The sequence below is a fragment of the Gopherus flavomarginatus genome, chromosome 1 (assembly GCF_025201925.1).
Source record: "Gopherus flavomarginatus isolate rGopFla2 chromosome 1, rGopFla2.mat.asm, whole genome shotgun sequence".
In the NCBI taxonomy this organism is placed as follows: domain Eukaryota; kingdom Metazoa; phylum Chordata; order Testudines; family Testudinidae; genus Gopherus; species Gopherus flavomarginatus.
In genome coordinates, this window is record NC_066617.1 from 135,875,896 (window position 1) to 135,899,430 (window position 23,535).

The following is a 23,535-nucleotide window of genomic DNA, read 5'->3' on the forward strand; positions in this document are numbered from 1 at the left end:
GAAAACACTGTTGGTGTTCGGTTCAGCTTACCTGATTATGGGAGATTTTTGTTTTATTATTTCTGAAGAAAGGACAATGGTTTTAATACTATGTATTGTGGTCACTTCATGAAATTAAAAAAAACTATTTAATAGGCACCTTGTTGCTGTAAGAATAACAGCTTTAAAAATAATTCAAAAGAATGCAAGACACCCCAATAACATTTCATATCAAGTTGTCCCTCCTCAAAAATGCCACCCTCCCACCCACAAAAAAAACAACAAAAAACCCACACTCCAAATAATCAATATGCTAAACACTCCTCTGGAAACTCTAGCACTGTCATAGGCAGCATACTGAGCTGGATGGATCATTGGTCATCCTGGGTCAGACCATTCTTAATTCAGTTTTGGCCAAGTCTGCAAGGGCTTACACTCAACTTGCTGTTGTGTAGTTGTAGCCATGCTGGTCCCAGGATATTAGAGAGACTAGGTGGGTAAGGTAATGTCTTATTGGACTAGCTTCTGAAGATATTACCTCATCCACCTTGTCACTCAACTTGATGGCATTTCAAAACACAGTAACTTTTGAATGCCACATCTGATCAACTCCAAAACATCAAGGAATGTTCTAGCCATCAATGGGCACAACCCTATTGATATGGGTGAAATTTAGAAGACAGGAAAAGGACAACGGGGGACACACACAAAGCCCCTGGCATCTGGTTAGCAAACTTAGCAACTCCAATCACCTCTGTAACTGTCTATAGATCAAAGAACCAGCAGATGGCAGCCATTATCACCTTCCAGCATAACACACCCATCTCAGCTATGCCCTTCCTCGCAATATGGTTTAAAATGTCGACACCCTGAATTACTTATCTCCCACAAAGAAAGAACATAAATAAGAATGGTGGAGGTAAAGGGGAAAATGGGGGCACACAAAGAGCCTCTAGCATGGAAGGGAGAATGGGGAAGCCTGGTATGGGTGAGAAAGTGACATGGAGAGCACACAGGGCCCCTGCCATGGGGAGCATGGAAGTTTCAGGAAATACAGTGGTCCAGAAAGGTGGCACACAGGGAGGGAATGCAGGAATCCAAGGAGCCTCTAGTGTACGCAATGTGCCCATCTTACTCAAGCAACAAAGTGTGACCCTCTAGTTCAGCGATTTTAATTGTTGAGGGAGTTATTAGTTGGTCTAGCATGGGATCTGTACATGTATATACACAACAGTATGCAAAACTAATATTACTTTGTATGGATAATACTTGTGATCTGATGGCAAAGAAGGCAGATTTGTAATAATTCTACTCAAGATATAATTGTTCTTTCCATGCTAGGTGTTACAAAACCTACTGTTGCTCTCAGACAAAACACTAAGTTTTTTGGTGATATCCTTATTATACACTATCTAAAAATATATATCTTTTCTGCATTTCCTTTTCTATTACTGCAGACATTATAAACATTTTGTTCCACTTCTGTTATTGCAGATATTGAATAAACTCACTCATTTCCCGTGAGACAGCTTCACCCAATGCATCAATTAAGCAACCTCTCAAATCTAGCATTTGTAACACTCTAATTACTTTCATGGTGATAAATTGATTTCAGAAACAATGGATTATGTTATCGTTGCGATTGACTCAGGCCAAAGATACCCAAATAAATAGGGAAAAAAAAGCTTTTGTTTACAAACATCTTGACAATCAACAATGACATCCTCTAGGAAGTCTCAGTAATAAAAAAGAAACTACACTTGGTAGTAAAGGATCAGACAGAAATTACAGTTGAAATGAAGGATAAACAGGGTTGAGAGCACAGAGTTAACCTAAAAAATGTCAGAGAGAGGCAACAGCTATATACAGATAAAAAGAAGTTTTAAACAGGCAAATAAGTATTCCTGATAATGGAAGAGAAACATCATGCATTCTACAGTTCTAAAACATGGCGGAATGACATCAAAGGGGTACTGTATTAAATGGGCACAAACTATACAAGAAGGATAGATTAGATTGTAGAGGTGGAGGGTGAGCACAACAACTTGAAGATTCCATGAAAACACCACATCAGAATGGAGGGGACCATAAAGTTTGGATATAAATCCCAAATAATAAGAATAGGAATATACTACTAGGGTTGTATCACTACAATTCAGAGAATGAAGTATATTAGCTCTGTAGTGTTGAGGGTGATCAGAGAGACAGTTTAAAGTTAATGAGGCAATAAATATGGGTGATTTCAACTACCCACATATAAACCGGTCATATGGTTCAGAGCTCATGGAACAGCTACTTCCAGAGCACACAAGAGGAGAAGTTACTCTGGATTTAATCCTAAATCCAACATCCATCTCAGCTCAATGTACAGCCATGCTCATAAAAACAAATAAAGTGTTAGGATGTTTAAAGAATGTGGAAAAAATAATGGAAAAAAAAATACTATGATGCCATTCATTATATAACTAAATGGTAAACCTTCACCTGGAATACTGTATTCTGTTCTGGTCAATCCATCTCAAAGAAGATACAAGAACAACAGAAAGTTCAGAATCAGAGAGATTTTTTCACATGAAGGAAGCTTGAAAAAGTAGGATGTGGCAGTTTAGAGGGGAGAAGATTAATAGTTATTCCATAATTTTTCATTAGAGCAAGTTTAGCACTTTTATTTAAAGTATCTAGTCCTGGCCATTGCTGGTGACTGGATAATGACCACAGGCCTAATCGAATACTTCACTTCCCAACTACTATGAGACAAGAAAACAACAAGTGTACAGGGCAGAACAGTAGGATCTGAGCTTATGTTCCAATCAGTTACTCAGGTGTAAGTCTATTAAAGGCAGTGGGTATGCATAGGCAGAGGTGGAAGTGGGCTGGTACTTACTACCTTACTATCACACCTGTGCCTAAGTGTCTCAGGATATAATTCAAAGAGATTGCAGTTGCACAAATGTAGGTAAGGATCCAGTGTGGCCTGATAAATTCCTTTATTATTGGTGATACTATGCAAAAAGGAAAGAATCTAGTCTGACTTTTAGAGCCCAGGCAGAGTCTACAAAACCCACACCTAGGAAAAATCTTTTACAAATCAATATCACAAAGCCTTTTGCTGTCTCAAAATTATTTTTAAAACAGTAAAATGGTACCATGTCTGCAAAGTCAGGCTGATGACAGGCAGTATTCTTACTGCACATAGTGGAGTCTACAAACAAGGAAGAGGGAAATTTTCACTGTCTTTTTGTTTGTTTTTAAAGCATCAACAACCTACCTGCGACTATGTAGATCACAATGAAGGAAGTCTTACTGGTGGGACACCACTCAAGAGTTCTTTGAGCACTAAACTACAGAAGATATTTTTAATAGGTGTCCCACTATATTTTACATTTATTATATATCCAAGTTAAAGATAACAAAATCTAGCACTGAATATTCTCACACTTAAGAGGCAACATTTGTACTTGAGCTATATTTCCTCTTTTTGGTGTCAAAATAAAAACACTTTGAACGGTCCCACAAAAGTGACCCCCCCCACACACACTTAACAGTACTTTCTTTAAAATATATAATTTCTTTTTAAATTATCCATTATTCCGGAAGTCAGAAGACCTGATTTATGTGTGGTTTTGAGAAAGCCACTTAACCTCTCTCTATGCCTGAGTTTCCTCTCAGCAATAAAATGGACATAACCTGCCATTTTTCTGCCTCAGTCTGTGTTTTGAGATCTAATTCTTCACTGACTGTAAAAGTCCATGAGAACCTGTGATGGTTCTTGGTGAGGGATATATAAATCCCTCACTAAGACTAAAAAGGTGAAGGAGCAATGCTGGGCCAAGAACGCCCTGCCCCATGGCAGCTACAGAGCACGTTTGAAATAGAGGACCAGCTTAAAATTGGAGTCTGGAAGTCAAGCTGAGGAGAATGGAGAGGCTGTCTGCAGGAAGAAAGCCAGTTAGTACCTTCTGAGACACAGGAATTCACAGAGGAAAGCCCGAGTGGGCAGCCAGGCATCTGACCCTTTTCCTCTCCCTTTCTCTGACAAGGGGGAAGAAACGGACATTGAGGGTATGTTTATGTTTCAGTTAGACACCCGCAGCTGGCCCATGCCAGCTGACTCAGTCTCTCTGGGCTTAGGGCTGTTTAACTGCAGTGCAGACATTGGGGCTTGGGTGGGAGGGCCCCAGAGATAGGGGTGCAGCCAAGCCTGACAGTCTGCACTCCAATTAAACAGCCTCTTAACCCCAAATCCGAGTCAGCAAGCATGGACCAGCTGCGGATGTCTAATTGTAGTGTAGACATACACTTAGAAGTCCTGACAGACTGCGCAAATCACTGAGACTGTCTGAACAACCTTCCACAAGGAGGGAAGCAGAGGGGTGTGACCGCATCCCAAATTGAAGAGAGCGGGGTGGAGATTTGGAAGTGTCCTAGGGAGGCTTCTCTGGGGTGTCAGCTAAAGGGAATGAAAACACCCTTCACCCCTTGTGTCAAATGCCAGGACCCAGTGAAGAATGAGGGCTTGAGTCCTCCTACCCTTCCTTCTGCCCCAGTCCAACTGTGAGCAACCCGGAGCAGCACAGTAACTTGGCCATCAGGCCACCAAATGGCCCGACAAGGCCCCCACACGCATTCAGGACCTTGGAGACCTACTGGCCTCTAAGTGACCCGCTACAGAGCCTCACATGACAAACTCCTCACTTTGGTAAGTTATATCAATAGTAGAGCTTGCAGCATCTCTTCCCCTCGTTTTAAAATATGGAGTATCTACAAAACCTGAACACTGCCTCAAACCAGAATGAACTTTGAGGCCCTTCTTCAGCAAAGTACTTATGCACATGCTAGAAGTGCTTTGCTGAATCAGTGTACAGTAACTCCTTGCTTAAAGTCATCACAGTTCATGCTGTTTCGTTGCTGCTCAATTAGAGAACATGCTTGTTTAAAGTTGTGCAATGCTCCCTTATAACCTTGTTTGGTAGCCGCCTGCTTTGTCCACTGCTTGCAGAAAGAGCAGCCCGTTGGAGCTAGTGGTGGGGGCTTGGAACCAGGGTGGACCAGCAGCCCCCCTAAGTTCCCTATGCAGCCACCGCTCAGCAGGCTATCAATTGCTGGGCAGTTCAGGTGTCCCTCCCCCCACCGCTGTGATGCTCCTGCCCTCTACCTTGGAGCTGCTCCCGGGAGCCTCCTGCTTGCTGTGCAAGGGAGGCGGGAGGGGGAAGAGGGGTGCCAACATCAGGATTTTCCCCTGCCCCTAATCTTGTACCTTATCTCCACAGAGCAGTGAGGGGACACAAAAGGGCTCAGGATAGAGGAAGCCTGCTGGTAGCAGCTGCTGTCTCAACTTGCTGATCTACTTAAAAAGGCAATGTACTTAGAGTGGGGTCACAGTACTTAAAGAAGCAATGTGCATCTCTCTCTCACACACACACAACGTGTGTCTCTGTCTCCCCTCCCTCCATTCGTGCTGCCTTGTAGAGTGTGAGGCTGCATTAACAACGTGTTAACCCTTGAGGGCTCAGTTGAGTGCTAGTTCATCATGTAGAAGTAAGGCATTCCCCGGGAAATAACCCACCCTCTGAGTTCACCACTTCAACCAAGCTTCACAATCATCATTGTTGTGTACAGTATTCAATTGTTTAAAATTGGATTCGCTTACCATCGTTTCGCTTAAAGTAGTATTTTTCAGGAACATAACTACAACATTAAGCAAGGAGTTACTGTACATATCACATTTGTGTAATATACAAGGGCCAGAATTAAGAGGCAAAGCAGTTTCAGATGTATGCTTCATCTGCATTTACTTCTAAAATCTACAAGAGATATTGGTTCCCTCTAAACGTAACTATACAAAAACGTGTGTATTTCAACTTGGCAGGGAGTCAACTCTCCTACCTCTAAATTTTCAGTGCTTTATTAAAAAGTGGGGATTGAACAAAAGCAATCAAGCTTGTCTATACATCAGTATTTCACAATATACAGACATAGGAGACACAGAATTTCTCAATAATTTATTTTTTGAATGCTAGGAGAACAAAATTTCCTTATTAGCGTACTGATGCAATAGAGGGTGCTGTCATCAGAGGAAAATGTAGCCCTACAATTTCAGGATTAGAAGGCAGAATGGAGCATTTGCCAGATGCTAAGCTTTTAATTCCCTGGTCATACACAATAAGGTCTTCTCTGTTCAAGACCTTTGTACCCAAAAAAATCTTAATAGCTTCCATTTTCTGTTCCTGATGAAGCAGTGTTCTGAAAGCATGCGTGCTCTTATTCTGAAAAGAAGCAAGATATAAAAGACGTTCCCCATTAATCATCAGGGTTAGGGAAAGTAATGCTAGGCATGATAAATGGAGTTGGGCATACAGAAACACTCCAAGTTAGAACTGCACTCAAAATCATTAGATAATGGTTGGATCTGTATGGGAAGCACACAGTCCTGCTCAAAGCCCACTCCAGTAGCTGTATGTCTGGTTTCACCACTGGATTTGAGAAAAATGGAGAAAAGGAAAGAGGATGGATAAAGGATAGCTGAAGCAAAAACACACTGAAAAATTGCGAGGAAATCAGCTGTATCAATGTGCTTCCTCTAAACACAAAGACACGCACACGCGTACTATATCAATACAGGTTTTGCTGGCCATTTTAAATCCAGCCTATGTCTTAAAACAGGTAGCATACGTGTCCAGAAGACGAATATTCACTTGAGCAGGAAAACATAAAACCAATTCAGCAGAGCAGATCATACATTTTTAACCTCATAGCACAGCAGGAAAATGCTTTAAACCTGTAGCAAGTCAATGAGAAATCTTCCCCACTGGTAAGCACAATAACAGCCATCCATTTCAATAGAAGTTTATCAGCAGTGAAACCTGACCGAGATAAATGAGGAAGCTTTTGAGCCACAGCCTGCTTCTGCCTGCTGCAGGCTGCCAGATAAAATGGGAACAAAAGCTCCCTGCTGCACCCCCTACCAGTCTCCATTAACCCCTGCTGATGTTTTATTATCGTCTGGGGGCTCCAGAAAAGCGTAGCATGAATCAGTGTGTAAAAATAAATAATAAAGCACATATGTGGCACAAACAAACCAGAAATCTGGCTTGCAGGAGACACTGCCTTCTTTAGTAATGCAGTAAGATTACTATTTGAGTAATGCCACACATTGAAAAACAAAAAAGCAAGCACTATTTAATGATTTTGTATGGAAAAACTATTTGTATACAATAATGCATAAGCACACTGAAATGTCTCTCTCTTTGTCCATACACAAGGTCACTTATCAAGCCATGAGCAGCAGGCTGAGTTTTCCTGACTACCAGTTCCAAGTTCTATGATTAGACCATGTATAAGGCCTTTCATTTTCAGTTTTTATTTTTTAAAGAACTTCACAGGAATTTCAGTATTTATTCTAAAAATTTTAAAATGGGTGAAAACTAATTAAAAATAAAAAATGAAGGGCAGTGGGCAAGGCAGGGCAGTACGGAGACCAACTTTTCAAAATACAAAAGCAGGACATATGCAGGTACCCTGCCACCTGTGTGATCCTGCTCCTTCTCTTCCTCCCAAGTCCCCAACACCTACCCCTTCTCTTTTCCGGAGGCCCTGCCTCCTGCTCCTCTCCTTCCCCCCAAGGCCCAGCCCCATGGCTAGGCTGGAAACTGGAGCAGGGCTGTGGTAAGAGCCCAGGGAGTCCAGGCCGCTGTGGAGAACCGCAGACCCTCTATTTGTCCTAGAGCAGCCTCTGCCCTGTATCCCCAGCCTCTGGGATGAGCCGACCTAGGGCAAGTGGAAGGTCTGGGACTCCAGGACTCTCCACTGCGGCATGCCCGGCTCTGGTTTCTGGCCTGGCAGAGGCATGGGCGGGCCCCTCATGGCAAGAGGAGACTAAGGCCCACCTCAGCCTCATCCTCTCCCCCCACACCAGGAAGACGCAGGTGTCACCCCTGAGCCTCAGACAGGCACAGACTAGTGCCGCAGTGAATCCAAGACAAATGCTGTCCTAGAGTCACTGAACCCAGGATTTGGGCTCTGCATTTCATGACTGTCAGCATGGGTGGTCACCTTATAGGACAGAAGGTATGCTTACTACTCACAGGGGTTGAGAGTATTTGTGATGTAGCCTTGTCTCCTAGGATCTGGCTTCTTGCCTTTCTTCCTCCCTAGCTGCACAGAGGAAGCAGACGGGACTCTGGCACTTCAGCACAGCCAAGACAATAGTAGGCTACACCCTGGGAGTACTGACCCCTCCCCCTCCCACCAGGCATGGCCCTCTCCTGAAACCAGCCTTTCAGAATGGCCCCATCAACTTCCTGGGGCCAAGCTGAAGGGTATGGGTCAGGATAGGGCTTTGCCAGCAGGGAGCGCAGTACTCACAGAGTCTAACTGCTGGCTCGTACACAGTGGGGGAGCGAGATGGGGAGGCAGCTGGGTCCCAGCAGTCGAAACCACATGCACAAAATGCCATCTACTTCCCCTGCAGGACAGAGCCCCCTACTCTGCCCCGATTATTCAGTCTGATCCCAGGAAGCAGATGAGGCTGAACTGACAGGCAGGGGCCAAGAGGGGATGCAGCCTTCCACTGCCGTTCTGTGCCTGGCCCCATCCACTTCCTCCACAAAAAATTCCTGGGTCCTGAAAAAGCTCAAATTGGGTAAAAACCGAATACTGACTTTTTCAAAATCCAGGACTTTTTTTTGGAGAAAAATCAATAAATATCAAAAACAGCAGGCTACACAACATCTCAAATTAAATTAAATTAAATTAAATTCTGAGCTCCTTTTTTCTCTCCAAGGTTAAAGGACCAACTTATACTAAGGCTACACAAAAAGTGAACTTTTTTTTTTTGTTTTAAACAGCAGAGATCTAGTAATCTTCTTAGCACATGTACTATTTTGGTGATAATGATATTTGGTACTCAGTTGTGTACAAGCCTTTGAGACTGTAAATTAGACACAATGAGAGATCAAATTTAGCCCAAAATTGAAATTTATGAAAATTGGCCTACCGCAAATAGAAATGTTTCCTGTCCTCCCTCTTTGCTTATTTTGCCCTTCCCCATTTCTTTTTTAAATAAACATTATAATGGAAAGAAATGAAAGGGGGAAGGAGCGAAACCTACTCCCCCTGCAATATCTGAAACCCTAACAACATTGTGCTAAGCATATAAGAACCTGGAAACGAAATTGACTAGAAATATATGAAAATTACTCTTAAAATGGTCTGAATTGAAAAGGGCACAAGCAGTAAAATGCACATGTTTACATAATTTTTTCCTAATGTGTTATTACCAACGTAAGTAAGGACATCTGTTTTTTCAAACATATAGGAACATAAGAAGGGCCATACTGGGTCAGACCAAAGGTTCATCAAGCCCAGTATCCTGTATCTGACAGTGACCAATGGCAGGTGCCCCAAAGGGAATGAACAGACAGGTGATCATCACGTGACCCATGCCCTGTCACCCAATCCCAGCTTCTGGCAAACAGAGGCTAGGGACACCATTCCTGCCCATCCTGGCTAATAGCCATTGACGGACCTATCCTCCATGAATTTATCTAGCTCCTTTTTTTAAAAGGTGTCCTTTTTAAACAAATCCTCCCAATAGCAACTCATCCCCACTCCTCAAATCTATTATCTGGTTATTATTCCCCATTTATAAATAGAGAAACTGAAGAAGAGTAGTGAAGTGACTTGTTCAAGGCCACATAGGAAGTCACTTGGATAAGAATTAAGGAGTTCCTTATTCAGAGTAAATCCTCCACACCCATGCTGCCTCCTGAAGACCTTCATGGCAAATATATCAGTGCCTATATCTAGAAAAATGGAAGTGGCTCTATTGTTTTAACTGTGTAGAATTAATTAAAAATGCAATTAACAAACCTCAATTTTGTCTGTTTTCGCATCTCCCCAATATATTTTGCTTTCTGCATAATCCAGGGCCAGCCCATTTGGCCAGCCAAGTGAAGTATTCACCAGCACAACTCTGTCTGACCCATCTAATGCAGCCCTCTCAATCTTTGGAATTTCTCCCCAGTCAGTCCAATACATGTATCTGCAATGGAGAACAGAAGAGAAGTTTACAAATACTTTAAAACCAAAGCTTTCAACATTCATGCAGCTCATCTCTCATACCCCCAAACCAAAACTGTGTGATCAGAAGACATACAACAAAAGACCAATGCATTTCTAGGACAAATGGACATGACTTCTATCACCGAGGTGGTAAAATTAAACTCGTGCAATATGTCCTCAATGGTGCTGATATGTGTAAATGCACTGGTCAGTTTAACAGAATTTCCATAACAATCCACTGCATTTTTCATAATTGTACAGCCATTTTTTTGAAGTTGAATTAATAGCCAATTCTACTTAGTTACTCAAATCTGGAAACACGGGCAAAGACCAGAAAGAAACAAAGAGGACGAGTCAATAAGCAGAAGTAGTTTATTCATCCCCACCTGGTAATTTTCAGATAATCCAGATTTTTTAATTTCAAGCAAAAAGAGTATATGTAGTATTCATGTTCCACTACCTGCGCACATGTACATATAGACATCAGTTCCTATTTTACTAAATTTTTGTTTGTGTTTTATATTTGGGGACAAGGTTGACTTTTTTAAAATCGTCTTCAGCTTGAGATGTACAAACATAGTGTTAAACCAGAACTGACACTAAACAGTTCTGATGTAATTTATTTAGCAATTTTGAGAAACTGCAAAATGAGAAACAGGAAAAGAATAGGAGGAAGAGGTTAAAAAAAAATAAATTTGGAAACGTAAGACCTTCCGCAAATCAAATGGTATTAAAAATCACGTGTTCTTAAATTTTCAAATCAGTGTATGTACATCTGCATAGCCCAAATAATGTTACAGTTAAAAGTCAGATGAGTGAAAGTTAGAGTTAACAGCATGATAAAAAAAATTGGTATTATTTATACTCTAATACAGACAGGCTTGAATGCCACTAGAAAGATCACTAGGATTTGTATTTTTTGTTTGCCTTTTAAAGAGATCATAGTGTATTTGGCATCAGCGTGCTACAATGAATCTCTGCCATTACATTTCTGAATGATACAACTTTCTAATGACAGATTTCAGAGTAGCAGTCGTATTAGTCTGTATGTGCAAAAAGAAAAGGAGTACTTGTGGCACCTTAGAGACTAACAAATTTATTTATGCTCAGATAAATTTGTTAGTCTCTAAGGTGCCACAAGTACTCCTGTTCTTTTTACAACTTTCTAACATTTATAAATAGTTCCTTACCCAACCATGGGATCCAATACGATTGCTCTCGGTTCTTCCAAGTCTTCTGATATCAAGATCTTTCTCATAGTCCCGTTAAGTCTTGTCACCTCTATGCGGTCAGTACCGGTGTCCGTCCAATAAAGGTTTCGGGCAACCCAGTCCACAGCAATGCCATCAGGATGCGCAATCTGTGCTGTGACAACGAACTGACTAGCTGAGCCATCTATGAAAGAGCGGCGAATGGCCCTCACCTCATCATCAGTCCAATAGATGTATCCTTCCACGGGATCATAGTCAATAGCAATGGCATGGCGGATGTCCTCCAGCTGTAAGACAATGTCTGTAAAATCTGGGGTATCCAAGGAAATGCGCCTCAAGTCCGTCCTGCGGGCTAGGAGCAGTAACTCGGTGGCACCTGAATATATCAAAACCAAACAAAAAAAAAACTTTAACTCAAAAATTGCACATGATAAATATGTAGATTCTGAGCAGGATTCTCAGCTGCTGCAAATTAGTGTGGCCCCATTGACTTCAGTGGTACTATGAAGATTGATTTGCACCACTTGAGAATCTGGCTCAAAGTTCTTCAGTGTGAATTTTGGATCCAATGCTGAATGATTCCCAGGACACTTGAAGTTCCTTTCTGTAGAAATGGACCACTAAAATCTGCATGACATTAAGAAAATGTTGATGAATACTGCTCTTTTGGTCCAACTTCAATTGTACATAGTATGTAAATTTTGCAAAGTTTAATATATTACAGTATGCTATAGATATATAGACTTGGCAGAATTAGATTTTTGTACATATAATTTCAATGGCTAATATCTGTTTACTTTTAAGTTTTTTTTAAAGATTGTTAACAATCTACATTTTCAAAGCTGTGGAAAATTAAGGGAGGATCACAATTATTTAATGACAGCAGATGCTGAGATTCAAAACATAAAAGCTTTACAACTGTTACAATACAAATTGTCAACCTTACATGTCAAAATATACAAGGTAAAATATCCTTAAATCAAATTAATAAACTCTCAGGCAATATTTTTCTTATTCTATCTGTAAATTTTCAATATAAATGGAAATACTTTTTCATCGGGGTGTGTGTGTATGGTGAAATAAATATTTACCAATAAAAACTGAATCCTTCCAAGACTGATTGTGTTTGTGTGTGTGTGTTTAACGTACAGATTAAAAGAAAGCTGTGAAAGCAAATCAACAAATCTGTTGTGACTGTATTGGAACCAACAGTTGGCTACCCTCTCCTAGATAAAATATCTGGTGGAAATAGGGAAAAACCTCTCAATAAAAAAATGTGCATTTAAACAGTGAAATACCTATGAAACAAGAAGTTAATATAAAACAATGAGAGTCACCTTCCTGTGAAAAATTCCTGTGTCAATCAACCTTGCTTGCTTAACAGGGGGAAATGCATTATATTGCCGGGATTCACTCATTAAGCTGGATAAACTCTTCATTAACACATCTAATGAAAGAAGTCTATATCAACATGCGAAGACCACTACTATATAGGCTTACAAAGTCATGCTGAAATAAAATGTACTAATGCCTTTACAATCTTTAGATTTATAGAGGGGAAAAAACAACATCTGTTCATTTATGCTGTAGATGATATACCTCTACCCTGATATAATGCAGTCCGATATAACGCGAATTCAGATATAACGCAGTAAAGCAGCACTCCGGGGGACGGGGCTGCTTTACCACGTTATATCCGAATTCGTGTTACCTCAAGTGGTTCCTCTGCGCCTGCCCGTTACTTGCTGCAGCCCTCCCCACCCCAGCTCACCTCTGCTCCGCTGCCGCCTCCTCCTCCTCCTCCTCCCCCCTCCATGAGCAAGCTGCTCAGCTCCACTTCCCCTCCCTCCCAGGGCTGCCACGCCAAACAGCTGATTGGTGTGGAAAGCCTGGGAGGGCCAGGGGAGAAGCGGAGCTGCAGTGCACTCGTGGCAGGCGGAGGAACGGAGGTGAGCTGGGGGGGGTGGGGGGGCCAGGGACGGCCACAGCAAGTAATGGGGGGTGCAGAGGAACTGCTCCCTGCTTATCTCCACCTCCTCCCCTGAGTTGATTGGCACAGCAAGCCTGGAAGGGAGGGAGGGAAGGAGAAGCAGAGCGGTGGCAGCGCACTCAGGGAGGAGGAGGAGGCAGATCAGAGGTGAGCTGGGGTGGAGAGCGGTTCCTCTTCCTACCCTGATATAACACGGTGAGATTTTTTGGCTCCTGAAGACTGCATTATATCGGGGTGGAGGTGTATTTCCATAGAGCACAGCACAAGCTGCGTGTCCACCTAGTGGTAAATTTGTCATTGTATCTGAAAAGATTTTTATTTTCAATTATAATTTATTTTGCAGGATTTTACAGATTTTTTTATCCTATGCCAATAAATTTCATTTTTATTTAAGATAAATCACCTCATCAATTTCAGTTACGTTGGTTTACCTATTTGGTAAGGAGTCACTGGATGGGTTCAAAAGGATCACAATCAGGGCTGGCTTTAGGGGGTAGAAAGCAGAGGAACTGCTTGGGGCCCCAGAAAGCGAATGTGTATGCTTCAGCCACGAGCAGCGTCTGAAGCCCAAAGCCCTGAGCTTAAGGCAGGAGGCTGCAAGTTTTTCTAGTGGGGGGGGTCACACATTTTTTTTCCTCTTTAAGTCCAAAGAGGGCTACCAGCACAAAATGGTTGAGAAACACTGCTAAAGAAGATGGTGATTTTGAACAAGCAAAGTTTAGAACATTAATACAAGTGTTCTTTCTTAAGAATGGACTAAAAAGACCTGCATTATTCTCCATTCTAAACCATCGCGTTCTGATTTAGAAATATATGTATACATTTTTCAGCTATTTAGCTAGTGAAAAAACTCTTTTTATGCATTATCCAATGCAGGTTTTCACCATCCTGCAACTATATTTTTATGCATTCTTTAAACTTTAACATGCAACTTAAACAAAAGAAAAACAGACCAGGGTTACAAGGGTATGCTACAGAGCAATTAAACACTCGCAGCTGGCCCATGACAGCTGACTCAAACCCGGGTTGTGAGGCTATATAAAAGTGTAGTGTAGATGTCCGGTCTCAGGGATCCTTCCCCGTCACAGGATCAGGAACCCAGGCTCCAGTCTGAGCCCAAATGTCTACACTGCAATTAAACAGCTCGAAAGCATGAGCCCAAGTCAGCTAACATAGGCCAGCTGCAAGTGTTTAATTGGTGTGTAGACAGACACTATGAGTCCCATGGTTACAAAAGTTCAAAAAAAGCAAGCAACTGTGTCACAGAAGTCTATTAACATACCATATCCACAAATATAAATAAATGAATAAATAAATAAAACCTTGATTCAATGTCAAGGTCAAAACATACTCACACTGAATTATCACATATACAGTAACAGATTCACAAGTAATCAATTTGCCACCAACTACCTCAACTATTCATAGTCAGTTAACAAAAGATTCTCCAATACATCCTCATCAGAATCTACATTACCTTTTATCCAAGCTTCCATTTGACCTAAACAGTAGAAATAATATGATTTTGGAATCACTGATTAATCTTTATCTTCATCATCATCATCTATTGCAGTTAAAGTGGAAGGAATGCATTACCATTAGGTTTGCAGATGATCAAAAGAGGTCATATGAAGTATTTCAGACAGTAATTTTAATATGTAACTTTAAAAAACTTTCTTGCACATGGCTGAAAGTTATGATCACTTTGAAGAACTATTGCCAGTTTACCAGGAAGACTTCAGCTGAGTAAAGTACTGTCTGTGCTGAAATTCATGCTTAAAATTGACAAACTGACCACCTGATTGTTCCTAAATAAGCTCCATTTCAACAGAGCATTGACAAAAGAAAACAAAAGGATTTGACTAAACAAAACAGACTGCAGGCTGGACTCCACTGGAGAACATACAACGGTATAGCTGCAACTCTCAGGAGCATGAAAAAACCACACCTCTGAGTGATGTAAACATACCAATCTAAACCCTGGTGTAGACAGTGCTGTGTCTATGGAAGAATGTGTCTGTTGGCCAAGCTACTGCTTTTTGGGGAGGAGAATTACCAATGCCGACAGAAGAACCCCTCCCATCAATGGAAGTATTGTCTACACTGAGGGTATGTCTACATCTACAATTTTGCAGCGCTGGTTGTTACAGCTGTATTAGTACAGCTGTATAGGGCCAGCGCTGCAGAGTGGCCACACTTACAGCAACCAGCGCTGCAAGTGGTGTTAGATGTGGCCACACTGCAGCGCTGTTGGGCGGCTTCAAGGGGGGTTCGGGGAACGCGAGAGCAAACCGGGAAAGGAGACCAGCTTCGCCGCGGTTTGCTCTCGCGTTCCCGGAACAACCAAGCAAACCGTAGGGAAGGAGACCTGCTTGCTCGGGGGTTCGGGGAACGCGAGAGCAAACCAGGAAAGGAGACCAGCTTCGCCGCGGTTTGCTCTCGCGTTCCCCGAACCACCCTGCAAACCGCAGGGAAGGAGACCTGCTTGCTCGGGTTCGGGGAACGCGAGAGCAAACCGGGGAAGGAGACCAGCTTCGCCGCGGTTTGCTCTCGCGTTCCCGGAACCACCCAGCAAACCGCAGGGAAGGAGACCTGCTTGTTCGGGGAACGCGAGAGCAAACCAGGAAAGGAGACCTGCTTGCTCGGGGTTCGGGGAACGCGAGAGCAAACCGGGGAAGGAGACCAGCTTGATTACCAGAGGCTTCCTCAGGTATGCTGGGATACCTGCTTATTCCACGGAGGTCAAGAAAAGCGCTGGTAAGTGTCTACACTTGATTACCAGCGCTGGATCACCAGCGCTGGATCCTCTACACCCGAGACAAAACGGGAGTACGGCCAGCGCTGCAAACAGGGAGTTGCAGCGCTGGTGGTGCCCTGCAGATGTGTACACCTCCTAAGTTGCAGCGCTGTAACCCCCTCACCAGCGCTGCAACTTTGTGATGTAGACAAGCCCTGAGAGTTGCAGATGTGCTGCCATGGCATTTTAAGTGTAGACATACCTGTGTCTCTAGGACTCCTGTCTTTACGACCTCATTCAATATCAGGAAATTACTGGCTTTCAGTTAACCTGTGTTGCACACCAGATCTTTGAGCTAAGAATTTCATGGTCTTTATCTAGGAGCATAGCAAACATTCCATTCCTCAGACAAAACTAACCCTGCAAAAATATGGCCAATCAAGCAATAAAAAGTTTAAAACGTACTTTAAAGTGATTATCCACACCTCTGTAAGTAGACAACTTATCTAGCTAGTTATATCGCCTTTGAAAGCCACTCTGTTAGGAAAATGGGAATTGATGAGCAGAGAAGCACCTCATCAGAAGTTTAGACTGAAGCGACATCACTTCAGATGAACTCAGCAGGCTCTCCTTGTCCTGATCAATACCCAAAGTAGTAAATCTTGACGTTGGAATGTCTATAGAATGACCATGGGCCACACATCACCACCTTGATCATCATCAAGGAACAAACAAGGGAGGACTCAAAACTAAAACCTAGACAAACTTGTACAAAACATCAGTTGAAAAGTCTCATATAACATTGGATTGTGATGATTATGTTCAAAGGAATATGCACAACATGTAGATTGCTTAAGACATGAGGTTTTTAAATCTCAGTATTTTGTTGATTTCAATTCCAGAAGTCATTTAAACACACACACACACACACACACACACCTGAAGTTCAGCTTCAAGACTCAGTACGTACACTATCAATTTTCCAAGGTAACTACTCAGGATAGCGGCAGCTTGTAACTTTTGTCCTTTGACCTCCACAGTAATGAAGTTTAACTTAAAATTTGTGTGTTTTTGTTTCGCTTTGGTACAAGATTAAAAACAAAAACAAAACCAAGAAGCTTCTGCCTCCACTGGTGAACAATACAGGAAAAATCTTACCGTGTGTGCATACTTAAGAGGAAAAAATGCAGAAATGCACTGGGTTTGTGCATGCCAGTGTACAGGGTTTCAAGTTATCATTTATTGGGACACTTAACTCTTTATGAGTATACAAAATGGTTCATAACCCCACCACCACCAATGGATTCAAATACCTCTCAGACTTCAGTGGGAGAGGAGAACACCCAGGAGCTACAAAATGTAATGTACTTTTTTAATTCAAGTGTTACGAAGCTATATTTAGAGTCAGCATTTACCAGTACACCAAAAATACTGAAGTAGTGCTATAAATTAAACGGGCAGGTTCTTAAAATCAGGTCCTCTGATTACCATCCTGCTGATCTCTCACACAATTTATGAGAATTTTAGCACCCAATAGTTTATATGTGATTAAAGTTGGTGACCAAGACAAAAACACTGGGAGGGAGAGGGCTAGCTCAGTGGTTTGAGCATTGGCTTACTAAACCCAGGGTTGAGAGTTCAATCCTTGAGGGGGGCCATTTGGGGATCTGGGGCAAAAATCTGTCTGGGGATTAGTCCTGCTCTGAGCAGGGGGTTGGACTAAAAGACCTCTTGAGGTCCCTTCCAACCCTGATATTCTATGATTTCAAAAAAAAATTATATAAATAAAAGTTAAGTACTCATTAGGTCACTGGGTGCTCAGTACTTTTTGAAAAGTCAAGCCATTTATTTAGGTGTCTAAATATGATTACTCTAGGGCACCTATGTTTGAAAACTTTAGCCTATTTTTCTTAAGCAGTTTTAAAGTTGGGCTTTGCAAGCTTGCAGTGCATTGTAAGCTCTACTACGCCTAATATTTCTCTAGAAAGTCGCTACTGATAATCAAGTCTAATTTAAACACATGGGGTGGAGGAGAGATCTGGGAAAGAATGGGAAGAAGCAAGCTGATACTTGCAATGACATAACTTTAAAGTCAAGTGTGTCATGACCTGCCAAGCTTTACAATGAATTCCAGCTTTACAATGGTATAAACAAAGCATCTGCTTCTTGCCCTGGTGATCTGTACATTATTTTACTTTAAAACCATTGTTGGTCCCTCAGGCTAACAGTATTTTCTTGGTATTGGTCCAGGACTATATAAATAACAAGACCCAGGCCTAGCATAAGTCTAATTGTCTCACTGTGGCTTATCACTCATAAGTAATGAATAAATTCTCAATACAATTATTACGTATTTGAGTAAACTTTCTGCTCCTAAAAAAAAAAAAAAAACAAAAAAACCCACTTTCCCTTGATTTTTATCCCACCCATTGTTGTACCAGTTGCTGTCAGTCTGCCCCTGCTATTACAGAAGGAGAGACGAGAGAGGACCTCAGCAAGATTTCTCTTCTAGATGACAAGAGCCTTGAATTTGCAGAGGAAAAGGACAAGTGTCCAGAAATTAATGGCCAATTTTCTCTCTCGTTTAAAGGGAGGTGGGAAGAGGAACAATTTTAAAGTTAAGATTCTTGATATGTATAAGGAAATCTGGATTCAGGGTTTACAGGCTGTGGAGGCAGAGAATTTAGGAGTTTTTTCCCCAAGCGGTAGTCTTAAACTGCAACAGGAAATACAGAGTTCTAGTAGCTGTCCTCAAGCCAAGACAGAAAGAAACCAACCGAGTGTAAGAGTTGCTAGATATGGATGGGAAAAACAATGTCTCTTCTTGACAGTGAACAGGAAGACCAAAGCAAGGTTCACACTTTTTTTTTTATTTTTATTTTTTTTTTTACACCCAATGCTACAGTAGAAAAAAAATGGCATCTCCTCACTAAGTGAAGGCAACTACTGCAGTGTTCCTTTCCAAGGGCCAACAGTTAAACTCTATCGGTGGAAGAAAAAGTGGGAAATTATAAGAAAATCTAGTGCACATAAGGACACTGAGTGCAAGCGAATGAACAAGGGCATCTTCCCAAGATCAACAAGAATGCAGTAGGCCTCTAAAACAAACCCAAATTTTACCATTAAAAAAATGAAATGTCAAACAGCTTGTATAAACAGCATATATATAGCCAGAGTGTCAACAGAATTAGGTTCATATGATCCATGTCATACTGAAAAACACCCCAAAGTGCTTTACAGAACAGCAAGCTAAAGTATCAGTAGTACAATGACAGCGTAGGAAAATTTACTGCAGGGGTCGGTAACCTTTCAGAAGTGCTGTGCTGAGTCTTCATTTATTCACTCTGATTTAAGGTTTTGAGTGCCACTAATACATTAACGTTTTTAGAAGGTCTCTTTCTGTAAGTCTATAATATATAAATAAACTATTGTTGTATGTAAAGTAAATAAGGTTTTTAAAACGTTTAAGAAGCTTCATTTAAAACTAAATTAAAATGCAGAGCCCCCAGGACCGGTGGCCAAGACCAGGCAGTATGTGCCATTGAAAATCAGCACATATACCGCCTTCAACACGCGTGCCATAGGTTGCCTACCCCAGTATACCGCCTATAGCAGCTGCATGCTCAAAATAGCTCAGTAGGCCTTAGACATATCAATTGAGGAACTGCTGACTGGCAAACTGGTCATTCTCCCTCTCTTTTCTTTGAGTAATGGGGATTTTTGAACTTTCACCCACATGTTGGAGGAGTGTTAGCATTGGAAGTAAGCCAAAGTCCCAATTAGATAACTGTTTTCTTTTGGAAGGGGAGTGGAAATTAAAAGTGACTGATCAGTCAGTATTATTAGTCATGAGGAGAATAACTAACTTTATCTCAGCTCATACATCAACCCTTCTTAAAATACTCTGAAGAGAAGTTTATGGAATCTACCCAAAACAGGGAAGGGGAAAAAAAGAAAAAGGTATTGTTCTGAATAGTCAGAAAAAATGAAGTTCCTCTAACGTGCGACTTTAAAAAAAAAAAATCAACACTAGAAAAAACATTTTGCTATAAACTGGGACTATTCAAAAATGTTAGTTGTCATGGAAACTGCTCAACGAGGGTCAGCCAGCCTCACCTTTGGCTGCAAGGATCATCTGTCAATGCCAAACCATTGCAAACATGCACACAATACTCACCCTCCAAATCTTTTCCGTTCTGGCCAGTGCACTAATTTAACATTCCAGAAAAATAAGGATCTCTGCTTCTCAGAGGTATTACTTTCAGTATGAAACAATTTACTATTTAGTTTCAGAACTATCACGATTCTTGCTCAGATCATCACTAGAAGATAAAATTGCCTTGAAAGAAAGAAGCATTGTCTCTCCTCATTTTCACTACTCTTTGACGGGAAATCATCTTTTTTCCCCAGCAAAGTCAAAAATGTTACATTTCAAAACCTCGGCTGAAACTTTAATTATTCAGCTTTTTTTGGTTTTTTCAGCACAACTGAAATTTACTGAATGGATCTGGCTCACAGGGAAAAACTGATTTTTTTTTTAATTCACTGTGTTCAGTTTCACTCTTTCCATGACAGACACATTTAACAGGCCAACTGCAGAGTAAAAATGAAAAGTCAATTTATTTCACTAATATCAGTAAGCAGCCTAAAAGATTAATAGATTCTAGGACTGGAAGGGACCTTGAGAGGTCATTGAGTCCAGTCCCCTGCCCTCATAGCAGGACCAAATACTGTCTAGACCATCCCTGATAGACATTTATCTAACCTACTCTTAAGTATCTCCAGAAATGGAGATTCCACAACCTCCCTAGGTAATTTATTCCAGTGTTTAACCACTCTGACAGTTAGGAACTTTTTCCTAATGTCCAACCTAAACCTCCCTTGCCACAGTTTAAGCCCACTGCTTCTTGATCTATCCTTCGTTGCTAATGTGAAGCAGTTTTCTCCCTCCTCATGACATCCTTTTAGATACCTGAAAATTGCTATCATGTCCCCTCTCAGTCTTCTCTTTTCCAAACTAAACAAACCCAATTCTTTCAGCCTTCCTTCATAGGTCATGTTCTCTAGACCTTTAATCATTCCTGTTGCTCTTCTCTGGACCCTCTCCAATTTCTCCACATCTTTCCTGAAATGCAGTGCCCAGAACGGGACACAATTCCACAAAGAGGAAGTCTACACATAAACAAGAACAGATTTACTTTTTAGATTCTTGGGAATCCTGCTGGCCTGCTCTTTTTAACTGTGATACCCCCAAAAATTCACAGTTTTGACATTTCACAACTACCAAAAGCAATTAGAGGCCACTTGGAGCTGGCTCTGTAGGGCTCAGAAAAGTCCTATCTCCCTCACCCACAGCAGCCCCAAGTCTCTGTCACCTTCCCCACCTCAAAGAAAGAGCACGATTGTCAAAGATACCTTTTTATTATTATATAACCTCTGGGCAAAGCATAACAACTTTGAAAGCTGGACCATACGCAACACACAGGCCTTGCCTGGTTCCCTTTGATCCTATCCTCCCCTAGCAGCTGTGATTTATCAGTATGATGCATACTGGGGCATTAGCTCAGCACAGTGGGACATCCTAGAAGGTGACACAAGGCTTGAGGTGTATACATTTTTACTTTGTTTTGCACTGACTACTCTAATCCTATTTAGCAGACGGGTATACAGCACGTATTGACCAAGGAAATGGATTTTCCATTTTTAATTTCCATTCCACCTCTTAAAAGGTGGGCCCGTTATTTTGGATGATTCAGAGAGCATAAACAGGCAGAGTCAGAGTTTAAGACCAGAGTGACCACCAGATCATCTTATCTGCTCTCCTGTATATCAGAGGCCACAAAACACCATCCAGCCACCTCCATACCAAACAACCATAATTAGACCAAAGTATTATAGCCCTCAGGAGACTAAATTATAGTGTGCCACAGGCAGAGAAAAGGAGGGTCACACAACTTGATACCGATACGATCATCCAAGTGTGTCTGCTGCAAATATTCTACATTTCACTAGCACAATGCTTTAAAGTGATTCTTAATAAATAAAACCACCGACATGAAGAGCTACGCTGTATGTCTGAACAGGAGCACACTAATGGTTCAGTGTCATGTTCTTATGGAGAGAATGGAGTAAAAATTGACTCATTATGAACCAGGCAAAGAAATAAGCTGATAAATTTATGGTTGTGAATATCAGATTCCAATATCAGAGTTTAAATCATTATATGAGATTTTTATTTAAGAAAATAAATTCTCTTCATCCACTTGCCTCAGAAAATTTATTCTGACAGGCAATAAAAACATCATTAGCTTGTTCATCATGGTAAGGGTGGGAAAGTACATTTTTTGCATGGGCTGGCAATTCCTCATGACAATTTTGCAAGGCTGCTTTGGAATCTTTACGCTTTTTTGCTCTATGTAAAAGAAGCAATTTAATTTAATAAGGTTCTCAGACACATCTAGCCATGTTAAACAATCAGGAGAAGGAGAGAAATAGGATGAGATAAGAGGAAACACTGAAGGAGCAGCTGACAAGTCCTACAAAATGTCAAATTAAATATAAAAGGGTATTCATATAAAGTACATTAATAAAAACTATTTTTTTCAAATTATTCTATTTAAAATTAATTCTGCTGTATCATTTTATGGTTTTTCCCTCCCTCTTGCTACCTTTTCAGTGGGGAGAGAGTCTGCATGAAAAAAGGCTCTTTGTTTTACAAGAGTTAATTTGATTCTGATACTTATTCTCCAGGTGTTTGACATCAGGATCATCAAAGCAATCTGATCCAATGTTAAAAATTATTTAGATTTTCAAATATGAGTGCCTAAAGTTAGACACCTGAATCTATATTCAGGCACTTCAGTAAACATAGCTTAATTTTCAGGGAGGGATGTTGATCAGTCATATTTCCTCAAACAAGTAAGCTAGACCTCTGGGTGCTCAACACTTCTGGAAATAATGCCACTTTTATTTTAGTGCCTAAATATAGATTCAAGTGCCTAACTTCCAGCACGTGAGTGTGAAAATTTCAACCTATGATAGAAGCAGCAAAGAATCCTGTGGCACCTTATAGACTAACAGACGTTTGGAGCATGAGCTTTTGTGGGTGAATACCCACTTCGTCGGATGCATGCCGATGTTAGGTATGCATGGGTAGGATAAGTAGCAGCATTAAAGAGACACTTTAATTTGTTGGATCTCACTAATCAAGAAAGCATGAAAATATTTAATGTACAACAACAACAGAAGTGCTTTACAGACATTAATTCACTGAGGCCAGGTCTACATTACAGGCTTATATTGGTATAACTATGTTGCTCAGGGGTGTGAAAAGCCCACATCCCTGAGCGACAGAGTTATTTCAACCTAACACCCAATGTACACAGGGCTATGTTAGTGGGAGAGCTTCTCCGTCAATACAGCTGCCACCTCTCAGGGAGGTGGATTAACTACACCAATGGGAGAAGCTCTCCCATCAGCATAGGAGCATCTGCACTTAAGCGCTACAGTGGTGCAGCTGCACCTATGCAGTATTTTAGGTGTAGACCTGCCTTAAA

General features: G+C 41.3%; 1 protein-coding gene across 3 annotated transcripts in view; it reads right to left on the reverse strand.

Annotated features, from left to right (window-relative positions):
* Window positions 1-23,535, reverse strand: part of LRP6 (LDL receptor related protein 6) — a 186,735-nt gene that overhangs the window by 65,331 nt on the left and 97,869 nt on the right. For all 3 annotated transcript variants that reach the window (XM_050965140.1, XM_050965130.1, XM_050965148.1), the window contains 2 exons: window positions 11,232-11,628; window positions 9,850-10,021 (listed from right to left, as the gene is read on the reverse strand). In XM_050965140.1, the coding sequence (XP_050821097.1) occupies window positions 9,850-10,021; window positions 11,232-11,628 (569 nt within the window). The remainder of the gene's footprint in view (window positions 1-9,849; window positions 10,022-11,231; window positions 11,629-23,535) is intronic.